At 36.4% G+C, this 17,118-nt stretch overlaps 1 protein-coding gene and 1 long non-coding RNA gene across 4 annotated transcripts in view; one reads left to right on the top strand and one right to left on the bottom strand.

Moving 5' to 3' along the window:
* Window positions 1–11,501, top strand: part of LOC138814061 (uncharacterized) — a 140,799-nt gene extending 129,298 nt beyond the window's left edge. Inside the window, exon 4 of the long non-coding RNA XR_011367893.1 lies at window positions 11,366–11,501. This is a non-coding gene — a long non-coding RNA (uncharacterized lncRNA). The remainder of the gene's footprint in view (window positions 1–11,365) is intronic.
* The window catches only part of Pibf1 (progesterone immunomodulatory binding factor 1), a 144,953-nt gene that overhangs the window by 114,727 nt on the left and 13,108 nt on the right, over window positions 1–17,118 (bottom strand). For all 3 annotated transcript variants that reach the window (XM_070002858.1, XM_070002859.1, XM_070002860.1), the window contains exons 6-8: window positions 4,643–4,776; window positions 1,185–1,293; window positions 746–927 (exon numbers count right to left, since the gene is read on the bottom strand). In XM_070002858.1, coding sequence (XP_069858959.1) covers window positions 746–927; window positions 1,185–1,293; window positions 4,643–4,776 — 425 coding nt within the window. The remainder of the gene's footprint in view (window positions 1–745; window positions 928–1,184; window positions 1,294–4,642; window positions 4,777–17,118) is intronic.

The raw sequence follows: 17,118 nt of genomic DNA on the forward strand, positions 1-17,118 counted from the left end.
ACAGAGCCACTTGTGGCCTTTTCTGCTTATGAGGAATCGAACCCAGGGCCTCATGCATGCAAGGCAAGCACTCTACCACTGAGCCAGCCACCTTCCCAGCCCTTTGAGTTTTTGATGTTCTGATAAACATAAATAGTTCAAAGATTGTAAGCACTATTCATACAAAGGAACTCTAATAGATCAAAAGAGAAAAATCTGGTAAGAGAGAAAAGATACAGCCTATAACCCCAGTCCTAGAGAGACTAAGGCAGGAGGATCATGAATTCCAGGCCACCCTGAGCTAAATAGTGAGACCCTGTTGCAAAAATCACACACACACACACACACACACACACACACACACACACACACACACACACACACACACACACACACACACACACACACACACACACACACACACACACACTCTCTCTCTCTCTCTCTCTCTCTCTCTCTCTCTCTCTCTCTCTCTCTCTCTCTCTCTCCTAAAATAAAAAGAGAAGAAATGGGAAAAAAAAAGATAGAATTTTGCAGTTTTCCTGCGGTGTCTTTGAAATGTGATCATCCAGATATCAGTTTCCTGAGTAGTTAAGAACTACCAGTTGATAGGAGGCACCAGTGTCCAGGAAAGTATTCCTTTAATATATGACAGTACAGATCTTCAAAAAAATAAGCATTCATCTTCCCTAGAACAAGAGTTCCCTCAAAAAATAAAATAGTATAAATTTAAATCTATTTATGTGGAAAATAACGTCAATCTTGCCTGGATGTTACGTATTTTTCATACATGTCTTCTCTAGCCTTTTTGGTTTCTTCAAGTTGAATTTGCAGTCTTCCCAGGCGATCTTCCTCATGGGCACAGCGCACACTTAGCTCCATATTCTGGCGATTGAGGTATTCTTTGTCCTTTTGTAGTAAAGTAACAGTTTGCTGTAGGGTGGTCACCTGTGGATTTGTAGACATGCAGGATACAGATTAATTCTGGGTTACTTTTCAAGGTTGAGGGTAGTCAGTTTTTCATTGTACTTGTCACATAGAACATTTTCCATTTTAGTAGGACTAATTCTTATCTGCACTTATCTGTCCAAAAAGAATACTAAACATTTCCTTTTTGTCTGGCAACTAGATCAAAAAGGAAAAACTTTTACCTCCAGATATTGTCTACTAATAAACAATATAAGTGATTCTATTTATAAGCTTACCTCTTTTGATAATTCATTTCTTTCTTTAGCTTGAGTAATGTGAGAAGCTTCAAGTATTTCATGTTTTTGCTTAATCTCAAGTACTTCCTGTTCAAGTGCATCACGTTCACTATTAAAATAAAATTCAAATCCACATGTAAATTCTACAGCCTATTTTACTATTTGACTATTAGGAAAATGAACATAGATACTGGGCAGTAGGTTTGGTGCCATTCTATGAACTTTTTGGCTGGGTGCCAGTGGCTCATACCTGAAATTCTAGTTACACAAAGGTTGAGATCTGAGGGTCCAGGTTCAGTCAGCCTAGGAAGGAAAGTCTGTGAAACTCTTCCAACTAACCACCAGAAAACCTGAAGTGGTACTCTGGATCAAAGTGGTAGGGCATGAGCCTTGAGCTGAAGAGCTCAAGGACAGGGCTGAGGCCCAGAGTTTAAAGCTCCATAGCCAGCCAAAAAAAAAAAAAAAAAGATTTACCTTTTCAAATTATAAGGAACTCTGTGTTCAAAACCTTATTCACATGAAATAATCAACTTTAAAATACAAACTATGTTAAAAGTAAAAAGAAGATACTATTTTCCTCTACATTTTTATTTGTACAATGTAGGGGATTTGTGATAATAAGATAGTTTTTTGGGTTTTTTTTTGGTGGGGTTTGAACTCAGGGTCTAGGCACTGTTCCTGAGCTCTTGTTGCTCAAGGCTAGCATTCTAACCACTTTGAGCCACAGTGCCATTTCAGGTTTTTGAGGGGCTAATCGGAGATAAGAGTCACATGGGGACTTTCTGCCCAGACTGGTTTGAACCGTGATCCTCAGAACTCAGCCTCCTGAGTAGCCAGAATTATAGGAGTGAGCCACTGGTGCCCAGTGAAAATAGTACTTTCTAAAAGGCACTAAAGTTATTTTTTTCACTCATCATCTTTAATCTTATTTTGAAGCCACAACTTTTAAAGAATTTATACTTGGCTCTGAACTGACAGTTCAATTACAGTCAGAAACCCTTAACAACTTAAGACTCAGATGGCACAGAAGATATATTGACAAGAATTTGTGTCAAAACAAAAGAAGTGTTTCTGATTATTCAGGCATTTTAATTTCTATGTTCATACCAGCTCTCTATCCTAAGAGTACAACAAAGAACTGAACCACAACCTACAGGCATTGTAAACATGAGCAGAAATACCAACTTGCTCTAGACTCTACAGTCCAGTAGCCAGATGTGCTTAGCTTGCACTTCAGGATCCTCTAGCACTGCCTGGAGGTCTGTTACCATCTATTTTCTTTTCACCAGCTCCTCAGTAAGTCACTTAGACTGTGCAAAAATCTTGTTTCCTAACATAAGCAGGGATTTTAGATGTCACTGATGATTCTGAATTAAACATTATCTGTGGAACTATAAAGCAGTCATCCTTAGTGTACATACCTTTATTATGGTTGGCATGGTACTACACACATCCTCTTTTCTTACTTATGATTAATATACTTTCATAGATTCATAGTCTATTAATGGATTACAATTCTTACCAATGTTTGCTTTCATGTCGGATTGTACTTACTATGTTAGGCAATTGGAGGACCTTCAAATGGACTATTGTGATGTCAAATAGATGGAAAGTATCAATATAATTTTATACATAGTTTTCTGAGGGCTTCTACCCCTCTACTACCTTCGTTTACTGAAAGAGCCAAGAGAAAATGAGGGCAATGACCAAAGTATTGGATTTTAATTCCTAAATACCATTGCCCACTAAAAGAAATCAGGAAGGTAGAAATTATGAAGGTAGTTATATTACAAAATAAAACTGTGAACATCATGTTATGCTAGAAGTTAGGGAACTGCTAAAAGATACATTCAGATATAATTTAATAAGTTTTCAAGCTGCCATAAAGAATTAAATGTAGAAATAAACCACAAATTTCCATTCAGTTACTCAAAAACATTTGAATTTTAAGAATGATATGATTAACATCTATACGACTATTCTTTTTGCACATTTTTTAGAACTTATCAAGAGCACATATTCCCATTTATATTTTTGTGACCTATTTTTTTCCTAAGTGTTGGAGATTGAATCCAAGGTCTCATGTGCGCAAAGCTAGTGCTCTATCACTGATCTATATCTCCCTACCTTTGGTTTCTTGACATAATATCTTGTTATGTAGCTCAGGAGGGCTTGGTCAAGAGCCTAGACGACTGCTAGTTCCAGGCCACTCTAGGCTATATGGACAGGCCACGGTGTACAGCTGATCACTTTATCATTTAACCCGTTTACTGTAGCTAGTGAACCTTAAGTTTCAGTGTGAGCCTCTTGTTTGGTCTTCTGTTCTATTTCTAGCACTTGAAAGGGTTTATCATGTTTCTTTTGTCATGGGTATATATTTCTTTCCTATATTTTCATTATGCAAATAAACACATATATAAAAATAGAGATTATAAAATGGAGACTCTTGCTCTCATCATCCATCTTCAGTAATGATCAATCATGACTCATTGGTTTCATTTATCCTTCATTCATGGCTGTTCTGGATTATTCTAATGATTATCTTTTTAATTTTTCTCTTTTTATATGTTATTTGTTACTAGTATGGGTGTATATTTTCCAATAATAAGTGACTTCATTTTGCTTTATTTTATTTATGTATTTATTTTGCCTTTTGGAAATAGGGTCTGGCTACATAGCCTAAGCTAAGTTTAGAAGTCATGATCTTCTTGCCTCTGTCTCCTGACTGCTGGGATTACAGTTGTATGTCATCATGCCCAGCTTTCTACTTTGTTTTTAAATGAAATTCAGTATTACTCAGAGGTCTGTTGTGTAGACATCATAAGATTTTTAAATTCTAGTAATTACCATAGTTTGGCATAACATATACATATAGTCATGGTAAGAGTTAAAATTTCAGTGGTAAATAGTTAAACTGTTACAAATTCACTTATCAGTACATTATATGATTTATAAGGTAAATTAAACAACGTAAACACTCATTCATTATTTTAGCTACAGGTAGATATTGTAGACAAGGTCACTGAACATATATAGTATATACATATTTGAAAACTTTCATAAATATATATTTCAGTTAAAGATACATGCAATGTGACTAGGAATTAGGCTCTCAGAAAGTGTTATTTTTTTTTTGAAAGACTGAGTGCCTTTTGTTAAAAATGAACAGCTGAAAAATACTTTGGGGAAAACTGAAGTACTTAAATTGATCTGATTACATAAAAACAATCAAGTAACATTTAAAAATGTTTACCCATGTGGGATTTTACTGGGTCTTATCTTGTTAAAACATTGCAGTAACTTCTCAACAAAAAGAAAACCAACATAAAAATATAATTTACATCCAACAAAGTGCACATTTCTGAGCTATGAAAAGGCAAAAGTGTAATTAATGAGTTCATTAACAAGAATCTTAGTGACTAACACATACTAAAAATGGTGGTCCCTTAATGACTTACCTCTTGACTTTATCATAGTTCTCTTGACGATAGTCACCATGCTGAATTCGTTGTTTTGTGTCTGCTAATTCTAAGGTCAAACGTTGACATCTCACTTGAAGGTCAGAGTAGTGCCTTTTATCTTCCTCATGTATCTATAAATTGAAGGAAATAATAAAACATTAAGAAGTAAACACATATCAGGCACTGGTGGCTCACTCTTGTAATCTTAGCTTCTCAAGAGGCAAAGAACTCTAAACTTAGTTTAAGCTATATAGCTCATTTGAAGCCAGCCCAGGCAAGAAAGTCTGTGGGACTCTTATTTTCAATAAACTACACAGAAAAAGCCAGAAGTGGTGCTGTGACTCAAAGTGTTAGAGAGCTAGCCTTGAGCAAAAAAGCTCATGGATAGAGCCTAGGCCCAGAGTAGGACTAGTTAAAAAAAAAAAAAAAAAAAAAAAAAAGAAGCGAACATAATTGACCAAATTCTGTATTGAATGCTTCTGTTATGAAATGTCCTTCTTCATAATTGAACCAAAATGATCCTCCATTTTTCTACAGTATTTAGTAACTCAAAATAGGAAATCTTTCATAAAAAAATCTAAGCTGTTTTATCAAGAACAAAAATTACAACGATGGGGCTGGGAAGGTGGCTCAGTGGTAGGGCGCTTGCCTTGCATGCCAGAGGCCCTGGGTTCCATTCCTCAGCACCACATAAGCAAAAAGAAAAAAGCCGGAAGTGGCGCTGTGGCTCAAGTGGTAGAGCGCTAGCCTTGAGCCGAAGAGCTGAGGGACAGCGCCCAGGCCCAGAGTTCAGGCCCCACGACCGGACCCAAAAAAAAAAAAAAAAAAAATTACAACAATGGTTTAGTCAGTAGATTACTAGTGCTAAATGACATTTTCAACATTGAGTTATTATTAGATTCTAAAAGTATAGTAATGAATAAACACAATCCTTATTCCCCACTAGTTTACAATTTAGAGATGAAAAGTCATCTATAGCTACATTAAAATTAATCCATTAAAAGATTAATTGTGATATTCTATTTGCTGGGAACTGTGTGGCCCTAGGAATACCTCTCTACATTCTTCTCCCCACCACTCACATTACAAGAAACACATGAAAATCAAGGGATGCATTGTAACAATGAGATGTACAAGACACTGTGTTTGTTTACAACTTTGGGGGGTGGGGGAGGGAGGAGTTGGGGAGGGAAGTGATAGTAGGGGAAAAACAAAGGAGGAGATAACAATGCTCCATAGGAAATCGACTCATTACCTTACTCATATAACTGTAACCTCTCTGTACAGTATCTTTACAATAAAAAATATATATCTAAAAAAAAAAAAGAAAATCAAGGGATGATGAGACATGGGCAGAGGAGAGGGATGGAAGTGAAACCTTAAAGTGGATCACAAGGTCCTTCACAGTCTGGCCATGCTTACTCCAAGCCTTGTTTCTCCTCGTTCTTTATGATCATATGTCACCTTCTGACTCGACTATCTGAAGTTCCCTGAATGTATGGAGGCTTTCTCTAACCCTCTGCCTGAACCCCTACATCTGTGTTCCTGTAGAGCACTGATTACCCTGCACCACCACTGCACTCTCACTATAGTGAAAACATCTGAAGGGCAGAGAGTGTTCTGTTAACCACCGGTTCACCATCGATTTATACAGTGCCTGATATATAGCAAGAACTGCTTTAGAGCAGATTAAGAAATTAAATAAAGCCAGGGAACTGGTGGCTCATGCCTGTAATCCTAGCTACTCAGGAGGCTGAGATCTGAGGATCTCGGTTCAAAGCCAGCCCCAGCATGGGCATTAAAGTCCGTGAGACTCTTTTCTCCAATAAACCACGCAGAAAACTGGAAGTGGCACTGTGGCTCAAGTAGAGCACTTGCCTTGAGCTGAAGAGCTGAGGGACAACATCCAAGCCCAGAGTTCAAGCCCCATGACCTAAATAAGTAAATAAATAAATAAAGCTAGGAACCAGTGGCTCACACTTACAATCCAAGCTACTCAGGAAGCTGAGATCTGAGGATCATGATTTGAAGCCAGACTGAGAAGATGAATCTGTGAGACCCTTATCTCCAATCACCCAGCAGAAAGCCAGATGTGGAGACATGGTTCAAGTAGTAGAGTGCCAGCTGTGGGTAAAAAAGCTGAGTAAGAGTAAAAGGCCCTGAACATAAGCTCCATACTCTTTCTTCTTCCCCTGTCTCTGTTACACGCATGCACACACACACACACACACACACACACACACACACACACAGAGAGAAATCCCCCACAAAATTATGTAAATATGGAAGCTGAAAGGGAAAGCAGAACACAGTGTCTAAATCCTTATTTTTTTCTTTGAATTCATCAGATTCTTTGAACCAACTATCAGCCCATCTCCAGAACCCAGAATGTTGAGCACATGCTATCCTGAAACATCCCCTCTTATTAGCTGATTAGCTAAGTGCAGTCACATGTACTCTACAAATACTGATTCTACTATTTTTATGTAATAAATAAGTACTGCAGATATAAAGATGAGTAAGATAAAAGCTTTTCCCTATGGAACTGTTAAATGTTGAAGTGTGAATTCCCAAATTTCTATCAAAAGCTGGTGTGAGAGATATAATTATGACAAACTATACATATTGTTTTGCTTTGGTTATTATATAGAACTTTTACACTTAAGTCCTCTGTGAGATGTAATGTCCCTATGGTATTTATTATAGGATTATAGCTGCAGACCTTCTATTCATTTCCACAGAATCATCACATGCATCATTTCAGACTAAGTCCTGAAAGAAGATTTAGTTCCCTTGAAGAATGCTTTAGCCTTCTAAATGCTATTAATCATATAACTGCATTGCAAGAATATCGTGTTATACTTGAGAAGTCACAATTCAATTGTCTAGAACTGAAATATGTGCAGTATGAACTGTACAGGTTATGGGTGTATGTCTCTGTTCTTCAGTATTTACCTCACCGGGTTCTTACAAAGATTAAAACAAGTAATATATGTGAAGTGCTTATGAAAATGTCTATCATACAGTGGATGCTCATTAGCTATAAATTCAGGTAGTTATGCTTCCTTGTTGCTTTAACTTCCAGTGAGATCAAAGCCAAATTGATAGGTTCATAATGCACAATGACCATGACAGACTTCTGAAGGATATAAACATGAGAAATATGAACATTTAAAATGGGGCAAAAGAAAGGGCCCAAGAAGCAAAGGTAAGCCAGAGGTGTGCGTCACCAACAACTGAAGAGTGCTCTAAAGGATGCAGCAATCAAAAGCAGCACCCTGAGAAAATGGAGAACCAGTGACTGAGACAAATATATCTGAATACTCAGGATATCCTTGAGCGTGTTACTTTGTATTATCTGGGATATATACATGTATATGGGGGGTAGGCATGTGTGTGCATGTTATTATGATAAAAGGTAGGCTGTAGCTGTAGAAATAGAATAAAAATAAACCAAAAATGTCAAGTTTTTAATATTTCAGGTAAACTGGAAAAGGTCTATAATGCTGAGAATGGCTTTTCATCTAATTTTTATCTCCACAATTGGATTTTGGATCCCATTTCTAGAGGATTTACTTTTTTGAATATCTTGTCTCCAATACTAATCCCTCTTGCTTTTAATTCTTCCCCATCAATATTTGAACATTCTCAAAGTTGTTTTTTTTCAAAATTTCATTATTTCTATTCCTTTTTTTTGACCTATTATTTTATCCTCCTATGTCCCTCTTCTTTCTTTTTTTAATTGTGAAAATACCGTATAGAGGGGTTACAATTACACGGGCAAGATAATGAGTACATTTCTTATCAAGCATTGTTGCCTCCTCCTTTGTTTCCCCTTCCCATCTCCCTTCCCATTTACCCCCCTCTTATTCCTTTCTCAATGTCTGGTTTTGTTTTGCTTTTTCTCCTACTGGGGCTTGAACTTGGTGTCTAGCTCAGCTTCCTTGCTCACAGCTGATGCTCTTAACATTTGAGCCACACCTACTGGGTATTTGGAGATGAGTTCCAAGCCTGAGCTGGCTTTTAACCTTGATCACCAGGTATTAGCCTCCTGAGTAGCTAGGATTAGCTAGGCATGAACCACCAATGCCTGGCTAAACTTTTTCCACTTTTACTGAAAACTGTAGAAACAACTGTTTACATACACTTCTGGTGTTTGACAAACTTAGATTGTCATAATATACATATATATATGTACATTCAGAGATGTTTTATATGTTTATATGCACACAAATATATCTCTATATATCTATGGGTGTATATATATATATATACATATATATATACACCCATAGATATATATATATAGCTAGATAGATATATATAGATATATAGATATATAGATATACCCACAGGTGGGTATATATGTATGTGTGTGCATGTAAAATAGGACATCAGACAAATTAAAAAACATATAAACTGCAAAATCTTGAAAAATATACTAGAAGATGGAAGACCTCTGATACTGAAGGACTGGCAAAAAAATCTGAAAATGGCCATACTGCCAAAAGCCAAATCAAATTCAATGCAATTACAGAAATAAAAAAAAAAAATCTATCCCAAATTTCACATGGAATCCCAAAGACCCCAAATAGCCAAAGCAATCTTGAGCAAAGAAAAACATGGCTAGATGTTTCACAATACTAGATGTTGATTTATACTACAGAGCCATAGTAACAAAAGATACCACTACATCTTTCAGGATCTGTAATAAAAAGTGTTATTAACTGTAACCAGCTGTCTCTATAGAACTCTGGAAGGTGACCTCATGTGGGGCAATCCACATGATCACTGTTTTATCTTTACTTACATTTGTACCATTTTAAATGTGTGCTCCAGTTTCTCACTGTCAGTTTTAGGAAGCTGCACTTGAAAACTTCACTCCTAGTTTTTAAGCTTATTGCTGCAGAGTTAAGGTATTATTCTCTTTATTCCCAAAACTTTTTTTCTATTCATGTCTTCCATTTTCTTTTCTTTGGGGGTAGAGAAGGTAGAGAATTTGCCTCACTAGCACAAGGACCTAAATTCAAAACCAACTTATCACTACAATTCTCCCCATACCTCCCCCCAAAAGGGAAGAAATAAGTACTAAATGTCTTATTATCTTTCTGCTTAATAAAAGCATTTTTAGGCTATAAGTTTCCTTCTGGCACAGCTTTAAATGTAACTCAAGAATTTTGATATATTATCATTTTCATTTCTTTCTTGTTTCAGTTTTTATTACCTCTTTGAGCCAAAAGATATGTTTCTTAACTGTCAAATAAGTTTAATTCCTTTCATCTTTTATTTGCTTTGGCTTAATTCTCTTCAAAGGTAAGATCTGCACTCAAAAGTGTCAGTTTATTCTATGATCAAGTACATACATGATAATTTTGCAAGCTTTCCACAGATTTAAAAAAATACTTTATTTTCTGGTGAAGAAGTGCTAGGCTTTCTATAGTAATTACACCAAATTGAAAAAAAACCTACTCCCGTAGGCCTTATTATGTGTTGGTCATTTCATATAATTCACAAAGAAATTTATCATACTTCCAAATTCTTGTCTTCATTGTATTTTTACTTTACAGTTTTTGTATTATTTGATATTTAGAAGTTTATAACCACAAAATCCCATTTACGATGAAAGTGTTTTATCATCCTATTTTATTTCTATTTTTTTGTTGTTTGTTGTGGGCCTTGAACTCTGGGCTTGGGTGCTGTCCCCCAGCTCTTCAGCTCATGGCTAGTACTCTACCACTTGAGCCACAGTGCCACTTCCGGTTTGCTGAGTGGTTTATTGGATAAGAGTCTCAGGACTTTCCTGCCCAGGCTGGCTTTGAGCCACCAATCTCATATCTTAACCTCCTGAGTAGCTGGGAATTCAGGCCTGAGCTACCAGCGCCCAGTTTACCCGTAATTCTTAGTCCATACTCTTTTCAATTTGTGTTATATAATTTGGTTCTTTTTGTCTGTATTTTGAGCTATATACTTCTTACATATTGGCTGGCATTGAACTTTTATTTGTAGCTCAGGATGCCCTTGAACTCAAAAGTTTTCTGCTTTAGTCTGACCTCATAGTGATGGTACTCTATGAGAAATTATTCATACTTATGAATCTATTAATTTATGAAAGCATTAAATATATTAAATCACAAAACTAAAAATGACCCAAAAGAACTCTTAAGATGCTCCTCCAAATAGCTGCATTTTCTGCATACAGAGCGAGAGAATAAAGTGGTGTTGCTGCGTGTTGCCACAGAACTCAGCATGGTAGGCAGAAGGTCTCTCATGGGTCAGTGTCCCCTGCCATAATATGATGACACATCCTCTTGGCCAATGAGTTCAAGATTTAAAGGTCTAACCTAATATGCAAAAATTTATCCCTGAAATGAAAGTCAAAAGTGTCACCAGATTTACTTAAAATTATACATTGGGGTCACAAATGAAGTCTTTTTACTCTTGAGGTCTAGGCTTCCTTATGATGAAACCATCAGCCAAATGATTTTCTAATCCTCATACTTAAAACTGCCCTGTCATAGCTTTCCTGGGAGCTTGTTTCTCCTCAGGCACTTTTATCTACAAGTCATTTACATGATTTATAAAAATTCAATGGGTTTATGAAAAAGGAACAGGTTTTAGTAGTATAGGCAAGAAATAGGGTTTATAATTACTAGCTGTGATGCTACAATCAGTCTCAGGAATGTTAAGTACAATAAATGTATTACTTTTCATCTCTTACAGGTGGTATATACCTGTAATTCCAACACTCAAAAGGCTGAAGCAGGAAGGATCACCAATTCCAGACCAAGCTAGGATACACTGTAAAACCCTTTCTCAAAATCAAAGAGAAAAATAAAAGCAAATAAAAAAAAACAAATTTTGGTAGCAAAACAAAAAAAATGCTTAGTTGAAGACTGAAGTACATAGTCAAAACCATAAATTCAAATTACTTAATCTCAATTAAGTAAAAAGCAAAATGTAACTTAATTTTCAAAGGATCCATGTTCATGGTCCAAGTATCTGCACCATTAGAATCCTGCTGTTGAATAAAAACTATGAATTTCATTTTTAGCTCATCTGAGACCAAATTCGAATCCATGGAGGTGTCTATAAATTTAAACTTTAAGCATGCTTTAAATTTAATATAAGGAAGCAAATTTATTAATAATAATGAATTTTTGGACATTCTAGGAATTTTAAGATGATAAACTGGATAGCATAAAAAGGAATTTCAGAAAACATATTCATCAAACCTGAATAACAAGTCTGTATCATAAGTGAAAAACTTCATTTTCATACAGATGAAATTAACTGGATTATTTTCATTTGAGTACTTACAACCAGCCTCCAGTAATCTTTACAGAAATTTTCCCAAGAAGTGTAACTATGTTACTAAACAAGGAAGTTATGTTGAACAAAACACTTTTTGCTTCCTAGTTACCAAAGCACTCATAAGAAATATTTCACCACTTCCTCATGAAACTTAATAGCCTTATTTAGTGAGGACTCATTAATACCTTACATGTATTGTGAACACTGCTTTCTTTGGAACAAAAGGTGTACACTAAATAAACGCCACAACAGCAAAACAGCTACACATTTCTTTGCTAGATGAGATGCCCCAAAATTGTGACCTGCTGTAAAGAAAATTCACAACACAAAAAGTATACAAGCACCATTAAGTACCATGCCCAATATACAATACAGCTAAAATAATTGTCACTTATAAATTCGAGTCTTGAAGCAAAAGATAAGTCCTATTTGCCAGTGTTAGTATCTGGATATTATTTCAAAGTAACTAAAGATCTGAAAAAAAAAAAAAACATGAAAGAAAACACCAGAAACACACTATGGCATATTAAAAAGTTACTTTGTTAAGGTCAAGAGTTACACTGTATTAAATTTCAATAATGATTTTCACCTTATACTTGTCATGAACAGATTATATGAACAAAAGCAAAGTTAAATGAACTGTGAAACTGTGACCTTAACATCTCCGAATGCTTTTGGCAAGCATAATTATAAAATCAGGGTAATAATGGAGACATCTTTAGATCTGTAGAATTCAGAGTATGTTAGAAAAGATTTGGTTTTTTATCCTTTTTTTCTGCTAATATGATTTGTCTATTATTTTTCTATGTTTTAAAATCGACATTAATTAGTTGCATTTTAATAAGCCCATTTATGTGTACAAAGTTTTTATAATTATTTTTCATAGTTTCAGATCTCCTTAATTTTTCTAGGGAAAAAATATTTAAATGCCATGTAAGCAGCTGATAGGAAATAAGAAATAGAGAAGTAAAAATAAAGTCATATATTGCAATATGTCAGCTTTTTGATTAAAACTGTGATTTACCAAACTGTCTCAAATTGGTTTTTGAAACAATCTTTCTCTCTCTAGACTATATATATATCTATATATTTAAATAAATATATAGATGGATACATACTGCCACCGTGTGGTGAAAAAATTAAGACCACTTTGAATATGGCACGTTTAAAGTAAAATTGTTTTCTTAATTGCCAGTCTCAAAACTCCAGAGGCATAGTTAACGAATTTCTTAGTTTCTCTCTACTCACCTTTCCTGTACTGTGCATTAATGACCTAAAGGATTTTCCTTTGGTATCAATGTTCATTGACACATTCTCATCTCTGTATGTCTTCGGATAGGAAACTCGCTCTTTACCAACCCAATTTTAATTCCTAATACTCTGAGCTTTATAGCCTTCCAAGAATTAATCATTAATGCTAAAAAATACAAATCAAGCTACAAACAGTACCCTGAAAACTTCACACTTTGTTAAAGGTCTATTACTTTTTACTTTGCTTTTCCTATTTTTCTTCAAAGTAAAATGGTTTAGCTCATGTTAATAAAAAACCAAATAAGTACAGAAAAAGTCTTCAATGAAATGTGACTTTTTTGGGGGGTGGGGGGTAGGGAATAAGAGGAGTCACCATGACAAATACTCTATCTGCAGACTGTGCTTAAAGAATTTTAAGGTGCCTCTGCATCAGGCAATGGCAAGTAAGCTCCCCTTGACCAATCCTGTTGTGAATCAACTGTGGACAAAATCTAACTTACTACCTGACAACCAGGAAAACAATCAAAAGCAGGAAGCTGCTAGAGGGGAGCACAGATACCCCAGAAGCTTGAGTTTCTGGTTTTATTATTTTTAAAAATATTGTTTAGCATGAGGAGGGGTCCACAGCTGTGCCATGCTGGACATATAAAATATATTTTTTAAATGCTTAGTTTTCCTAATTTTGGTAAAGAAAGCAAAAGCAAATCTGGGCAACTATAGTTCATGTAAAACCAAGTTAAATTTCCTAAAATAAAAACAAGTTAGGAAATGGAAAGACTTGGAAAAAATTATATTAAGTGAAGTAAGCCAGACTCAAAGAAACATAGGTCCCATGGTTTCCCTTATTTGCAATAACTACTATATGTCTAGGAGAAGCAGAAGAGGTCAAAAGCTAGGTACATATGACCATATAACCTGATGCTGAGCGAAATGAACCCTAAGATAGGGACACAAGAGGTTTTATCTTTCTTGCTGTTCTTTTTAATGTACTTATAATGTACTATGTCATTTTTTTTGGTTTCTTTGTATATTCTTCCCCCATGGTACAACCTGTCTTGTCACTGTATTTGATTCCAGTGCCCTGCATCTTGTATATACATTTTTCTAATTTGGGGAGGGGAAGGGAAATAACAAATGCTGAAATAAGGATATAGGATGACCCATTGAAACGATGAGATGTACAATACACTATGTTGAAAAACAAACTTTACAACTTTGCACGGGGGTGGGGGTGTACAGTATCTGTACAACAAAAAATATATATTAAGAAAAAACAAAAAAAAAAGTACAGTCACATTCAGAGGAACATAACATGATGTTAAGTTCCCATAACATAATAGATATTATACTCTAAATCTATACTCAAAATTTTAAAAAATGAAGTTAGATGCAATCTAAAGAAATGGGATTATTATTATTATTTTTTTGGTGGTTGTGGAGCTTGAACTCTGAGCCTGGGCGCTGTCTCTCAGCTCTTCAGCTCACAGCTAGCCCTCTACCACTTGAGCCACAGTGCCACTTCTGGTTTTCTGGTTGTTTATTGGAGATAAGAGTCTCATAGACTTTCCTGCCTAGGCTGGTTTTGAACCATGATCCTCAGATCTCAGCCTCATGAGTAGCTTGGATTATAGGAATGAGTCACAGATGTATGACTGGATCATTCTTAAAAAGACAACAGAGCCCAATTCTGTGGCAACACAGATACTAGAATGAACATGCAGGATTTTAGGTAGTTACTTTCACTATTCTCAGTGGTATAAAGGAAACATGCTCCTAAGAAATAAATAGCCTAGAAATCAAAGCCTTATTAAACAATTCAATGCAAATCCTCTAAGTTCAAAATTTATGTAGAACAACACATGGCCTGGCACTGGTGGCTCATGCCTATAATCCTAGCTACCCAGGAGGCTGAAATCTGAGGCTCACAGCTCTAAGCCAGTCTGGACAGAAAAGTCCATGAGACTCTTCTCTCTAACCACCAAAGAGCTAGAAGTGAAGCTCTGGCTCTAGTGGTACAGCACTAGCCTTAAATAAAAAAAAGTTCAAGGAAAGTACTCTTCAAGCCCCAGGACTGGTTAAAAAAAAAAAAAAAGCCCTCACAAACAAAAAATGCAACAGGGCTGGGAAGGTGGCTCAGTGGTAGAGTGCTTGCCTTGTATGCATGAGGCCCTGGGTTCGATTCTTCAGCACCACATAAGCAGGAAAAAAAAAGCCGGAAGTGGTGCTGTGGCTCAAGTGGTAGAGCGCTAGCCTTGAGCTGAAGAGCTGAGGGATAGCACCCAGGCCCAGAGTTCAGGCCCACGACTGGACCAAAAAAAAAAAAAAAAAGCAACAAAAACAAGTGTCTATATACAAATCTATACTCAAATATTTGTAGCAGCTTTATTTACAGTCTTTACAATGAAAAACCACTTAAATACTCACCTATTAATATAGGAACATAGCCTTACAATGGATTATTTAGCAAGAAAAGGAACTACTGATACATAGAATAGTATGGAAATATAAAACTAAATGCGAAACATGGATATAGAAAACTATTAATGGGGGCTGGGAAAGTGGCTCAGTGGTAGAGCGCTTGCCTTGCATGCATGAGGCCCTGGGTTCGATTCCTCAGCACCACATAAGAAAAAAGAAAAAAGCCAGAAGTGGTGCTGTGGCTCAAGTGGTAGAGCGCTAGCCTTGAGCTGAAGAGCTGAGGAACAGTGCCCAGGCCCAGAGTTCAGGCCCCATGACCGGACCCAAAAAAAATTAAAAATAAAATTATACACAGTGTGTGTGTGTGTGTGTGTGTGTGTGTGTGTGTGTGTGTGTGTGTGTGTGTGTGTGTGTGTGTGTGTGTGTGTGTGTGTGTGTGTGTGTGTGTGTGTGTGTGTGTGTGTGTGTGTGTGTGTGTGTGTGTGTGTGTGTGTGTGTGTGTGTGTGTGTGTGTGTGTGTGTGTGTGTGTGTGTGTGTGTCCGTCCGTCCTGGGACTTGAACTCAGCTCTTAGGTGTCATCCCTAAACTTTTTTTGCTCAAGGCTAGTGCTTTAACACTTGGTGAGCCACAGCTCCACCTCCGAAATTTTATCTATATTATTTACTTCCTTTTACACAAATGTATAGCAATCACTCACATTCCTCCACAGGCTTGCCTTTGTCTAAGGATGCGGATTTGAATTCTCATGTGTTACACAAGCACAGAGGTCTGGTTTAATGTAATTCTTGGCATCCTAAAGGAACAGACAGGCAATTTACCAGCGGTCACACAGTTAGACCCACTCCACATGTTTTATATGATGAGAGATTACATGTGTTGACATTTCAGGTTCTCTCTTGAGGTCCCTTCATTCTTAGGTAAAGCCGGGCACCTATGGCTCACATTTAAGATCTTAGCTACTTAGAGGGCTGAGATCCAAGGATGGAGGTGCAAAGGTAGCCCAGGTAAGTAAGTCTAAAAGACTCCATCTCCAATTACCAGCAATGCTAGACTGGATGCAAGGTTCAAGTGGTAGAGTGTCAGCCATGAACAAAAAAGTTGAACAAGACCAAAACCAGTAACTTCACACTAGTACTGCCTGTCCCAAGACTTCATTTGGCAATGTATCTGACTGCCTGCTGCCCACATCAAATTTCTTTTGTCTTGTACTTATCAAATTCTGAAATAATCTTATCATCAGTGAATACTATCTTTCAGGGGTGCATTTTCCATTTGTTCACTACAAAACAAATAACTTCTTTTCCCATCAGGGCTCAGAACACTGTACCCCAAATACAGCACCTTGGTACACTGAATATTTTAAGCTGAAGGAAAGTGAGAAAAGTGCACAGGTGGTAAGACTTCAGACCTCGGGCCTGGGATCTATTTCTTTTTTTCCTCAAGTCTAGTTCTCTATGACTTGACCCACAGCTCCACATCTTGCTTTTTGTTG

This window comes from Dipodomys merriami, unplaced genomic scaffold (assembly GCF_024711535.1).
Source record: "Dipodomys merriami isolate MVZ:Mamm:240054 unplaced genomic scaffold, mDipMer1.0.p SCAF_6, whole genome shotgun sequence".
NCBI lineage: Eukaryota > Metazoa > Chordata > Mammalia > Rodentia > Heteromyidae > Dipodomys > Dipodomys merriami.